A 4790-nucleotide genomic window follows, 5' to 3' on the forward strand; every position below is an offset into this window, starting at 1 on the left:
CAAAGCCTAATGCAAATGCACTACGAAAGCACTGCAAGCATAGGAAATCTCGAAGTGACGCGATTTTGTTTTATACTGTTTGAAAAAATACTAAGATTTTTTAAATGCTGGTAATGTTTGAGAAGCAGTTATTTTAGTAGCAGTCATCACTCCATCCTTTTTAAATAATATTTTTCACTAAATATGGTTATGACAAAAATATAAAATATGTTAATGAGGTGTTGTTGCGTCTTTGCTTTCGAAATCGCTTTGTTGATCTCCGTTGTTCCATACATTCAATCGGGAAAAATCAAAGCAATCGCCCATAATTTGGCGAATTCTGTTCATCAGCTAAGAAGTTCGAAATACACTTTCTTATGTCAATCCAGAATTTTAAATCCTCCGGTGAGAATAAGTGAAATAATGGGGTGGTTTTGAATGGGTTCCAGTTTTGCTCAATCCAAAATGGCGATGTGTCATCATTCATAATATTTTCAATGCGCAATATCCTGGTTTGTCGGTTCCTGCCACTATGTCTGTAAGGGCGTATTAATTTTTCCAAGCATTCATTACACCATGAAGAATGTTCCACCAGCTTGTAGAGATTCTTGTTAATTACGCAGTATCAAAAGCTGTTCATTTTGACCTCGCCTTCCTTGTTTTTATTTCTACGCCTCTATTGTTGTGCTTGTCCTTATGGTACGGTACCTCTCCATTCATTCAACCAAAAACTTTAATCTATGCTTTTCTTTTCAGACCCATTTGCCCTTGAAGGAGCAAGCAACAGCACGAATGCTGCTGGCATCATACATATAAGGCTTCAGCAGCGGAATGGTCGTAAGACCTTAACTACTGTCGCAGGTTTAGTTGTGCGTCATGTGAAACATGAGAAAGCTGTCCTGCAGAAGTGGAAGAAGGTAAACGCCATTACTAATACTCATCAAAGGAAAAATCTGTTTGGTCTAGAGTGTTTTCGCAGTCGGCCATGCTTCATTTGTCATGCCAGACTGAACCTAACTCAATCCGTCCTGGTCATTCAGGCTTGCTTTCTTTGCCTTTGGTCAGGTGATGCCGTCACATGAAACCACTCTATAGACTAGCGAGAGGAGAAAGACACGACTTCAAGTAATTCAAGTCTGTCTTTCTCCTCATGCTTGGAGGATGAGGGGGGTGCCTTGAAAGTCTGTGGTTATGTCTCCTGCTGCACATTTTTGCGATCTCTCAATATTGGCAATGTTTGGTATTTTCAGGAGTTCTGTTGTAACGGGACTATCATCCATGACAAGGGTGAGACTGTCTTCCAGCTTCAGGGAGACCATTGCGAAGACATCATGAAATTCTTGATTTCAGAAGAGATGGCCACAAAGAACCAAATCAAGGTTAGTTTTAATGCGAATGATGACGCGCTGTTTAATTTTGAACTCAATCGGTGGGGAAAGCTGTTATGGGCATGTTGAAACTTGCTTGCTTAAGATTGTAAATCAGTTGCAGCATGCTATAAGCAAGTTGCCAAGTATCATCAAATGGCCAATGATCATCTTAACTTGAAATGCATTCTATGTTTGTTTTATTCTGGTAAATAATGTGTCTTTTCGGTTCAATTTTCAGGTCCACGGTTGGAAATAATGAGTTATTACCTCCGGTCCACAGCTGGAATCAGAAATTTGAGCAGTTTACCTAATATGGACTGATAGCGCTTCACGATGTATATGTTATCTATGGATATATTCGTATTGTTAAAACGGTTCGCAGCTCTAGTGCCCAGCTAACAAAAACCTTTAAGAACCGAGCAAGGTTTTTGTGAAAAATGATAATTAACCAGTCTTGGATCTGAATAACACCAGGACGACTTTCCTCTTTGCTGTGTTTTTGCCGCGGTTACTTCTTGAGTCCCAATCATGGAACTTGCAAGAAACAAGCTAGTACATGCATCAGGAAAGGTTGGATATAGAGTTATTTTTACTCTGCAACTCCCGAGACGGAAATCATGCTCCGTTCTTAAAAACACTCAGTAGTACATAGCCACGCTTTTCTACCGTTTGTACATAGAATATTGTATCACAAAATCGTGTGTGATTTTTGTACGATTTATTACGACCAGAAGAACTATGCAGTATAATTGTTGACCAATCATCAGTCGGGCAGAATTATGACATACTCTCGTCTGAGGAACGAATTGTACGAAAAGAAATAAGAAGTGATCACGTTGGATTCAAAATCGGGGATTTGGTTCAGGACTTGTGTTAGAAACTTTCATCTTGTGTGGAAGGATTCGACCAATTAGAATGCAATCAGTCCTGGTCTTGGTATGGTTCAGTGATGTACATATACTCACTCTGAATGCGGTTAGTTGATGGTTGACCTTATAGACCCTTTTACACCAGGCGGAGGAAGCCACTGCTGCCCAAACGAACCTAAATATCTATAAGCACAATGAACAAAAGAACATGCGGTGTGCTGCCATGCGGTCTTTTGTTTGCTACTTGTGGCCGGCAGTGGCTATCTCTGCCTGGTGTAAGGGCCTCTATTGTTGAAAAGCTGGATCAAATAAGGGTGTCTGTGTATCTTTTCTCAGACTGCTCACAGCTACAGTTTGAAGAGAAAAAAACGAGTTGGAGCTGTGAGCAGTCTGAACTAAAGCCCCAAAGTTCGCATTTAAGACTAGGTCTTCTCCTCTCCTTTGTGTAAATAACATGAGATAATTTGATCGTTTTGTGCCATGTTACAAAAATCTTCAAATTGGGCAGTTGGCTACTAGAGCTGTCAACTTCTCTGTCGTGGAATCATGAGATAATAGCTGATCTAAAATCGTAAAATGGTGGCAACACTGCATGCCTCTTACTTCTCTGGGATGCAAAGAGAAGTGTATTTAAGTGTAATGTGTGTAGATAAAGCTTTTAAGTAATTATTAAGTTGAGAAAAAGTTCTTTGAAAATAGCATTGTGGCACGAGTCTCTTGAATATTTTATTGGCTGACCAAGTGAAGTACCTACAGGACTGGGCCGGTCTCCTCAAAATGCAAGGGTAGCTTTCTGTTCTGTTCTCAGCAGTTGAGTTGACAATATCGAGCACTCCAGTTCATGGTAACTACTTTTCTTGTGTTCCTTTGCCTTTTGTGAGAACTGGTGCCGCTCGATGAAAGCAAGTATCCTGGTTGATTTACTGGTTCTGTATTATTTGAATAGGCTGGCACAATGTCACTGAAAAGTCAAGTCATGTACATACTCTTTGTGACAGCTCATTTCAATTTTCATGGTCTTGACAAGGTTGTAAAGACCTCTTCCAATTCTGTTTGGTGTTGGTGACAATTATTGATACAGGCCTCTGCCAATTTAAACTCATTTTACAAACTTATTAGTAGGAAAACCTGATGAGTTGTATTAAAAAACATTTTGAGGTGTTGAACGTGGCTGCACAAATTTCCCATGAACCTGAAGCCGCCCTCTCAATTGGGTTTAAAATTCTCGGCTGGAACTCTCTCACTTGGTCGCGGTAGTAACCGCACCAGTTTCCAAGGAAATATGTTTCCATTGCAAAGCCACAGACCTTTTAAAAACACTTTAGATTTTAAGCCATATTTGTTTCGGTGTGTTTGTCTTTGATACGATAAGCAATAAAATTATGACTGAAGTTTGTCTTAGTTGTTCATCATTTGACCAAAAGCTAGTGAGAAAGCGATAGACTTCAATTCAATAGTTGCTGTCGAGTCTCCGACTGAAATCAGTTGCCAGCTGATGTGCTGAGATTGGATACATGCGTTGCAATTAACTTGTCCAACTCTATATACGCACAAGCAAGGAGGTAACGAAGGTGTCTCAAAACAGTTGGTCTAAGAGAAATGGTAGGAGGAATTACGATCGTCTGCTCCCTGCAACAGAAGGAATGCTTGTAAACACGTGTAAAGCCCGCTACACACGAGGGATTTCTCACCAACTTGGTTTGTTTTAAAATTAAGAACAGGTGCACAGGTGACTGGAAGTTGAGAGTCGTTCACCCACTCACACGAAAGACATAATCCCAGCAATATTTAGGTCCCGCACTATTTAGGCCAAAAGAGTCAAAATATGGCCCAACTATGTTGTTGACTGAATCACACGGGGACATTTCTCCCCCACACTCCTTATATAAACAAAAAATCCTTATATAAACAAAAGATGTCGTCGAGAAATAGAACAAGTCGGTAGTGCAGCCAGCAACTCCAACCAATCGGGCAAAGTATCAGTTACCTGGTCTGGATACCTGTTATGAATTAAAATTCCAACTAAGTTGGTGAGAAGTCCCTCGTGTGTAACGGGCTTAACCCATTGATGACCTCCCCTTCAGTGTCTGGAGTTCATTTTTGTTCCATCCAAATTACCAAGACCACACTCAACGAGGTGGAATGCATACTCTATGGGCGGCACCACGACTTGCCTAAGACCTATTAATGAACGCTTCATGAACGTCAAATTCATTTCTTTCATGAAGTCATTCAAAGTTCTGAACTACGCCATCGCCATCTTCAGGGCATGGTATGGTCTTCTCAGTTCCTACTTTGCCCTGAAGATGGCGATGACGTAGTTCTTTCATGAAGTACACGAGACTCCGATGACCAGCTCAAAGAGGGGGATTTGGGCCACGCAGCTCCACGTGGTTCGGCGCTGAAGGTGTTAACATCAGGCTATACACCATAAAGCTTCGATTTAGGCTCGGGATATCTGGCAAGCAGCTCGCCGAACTAACAGAACTCAATTCCATTCTTCTGTGACAATGAGGCTCAACTGATAACGTTTTGATACATCCTGGTAACTGGTACAAATCCTGGTAACTGG

General features: G+C 41.0%; 1 protein-coding gene across 1 annotated transcript; it reads left to right on the top strand.

Annotated features, from left to right (window-relative positions):
- The first annotated feature begins 229 nt into the window (after positions 1-229).
- On the top strand, positions 230-3609 carry LOC135499657 (eukaryotic translation initiation factor eIF1-like). The gene is made up of 4 exons (XM_064790541.1): positions 230-384; positions 736-896; positions 1230-1358; positions 1588-3609. Exons 1-4 carry the CDS (start codon positions 357-359, stop codon positions 1603-1605), a joined length of 336 nt encoding a protein of 111 aa, XP_064646611.1. The 5' UTR covers positions 230-356; the 3' UTR covers positions 1606-3609.
- The last annotated feature ends 1181 nt before the right edge of the window (positions 3610-4790 follow it).

This window comes from Lineus longissimus, chromosome 15, assembly GCF_910592395.1.
Source record: "Lineus longissimus chromosome 15, tnLinLong1.2, whole genome shotgun sequence".
In the NCBI taxonomy this organism is placed as follows: Eukaryota; Metazoa; Nemertea; class Pilidiophora; order Heteronemertea; family Lineidae; genus Lineus; species Lineus longissimus.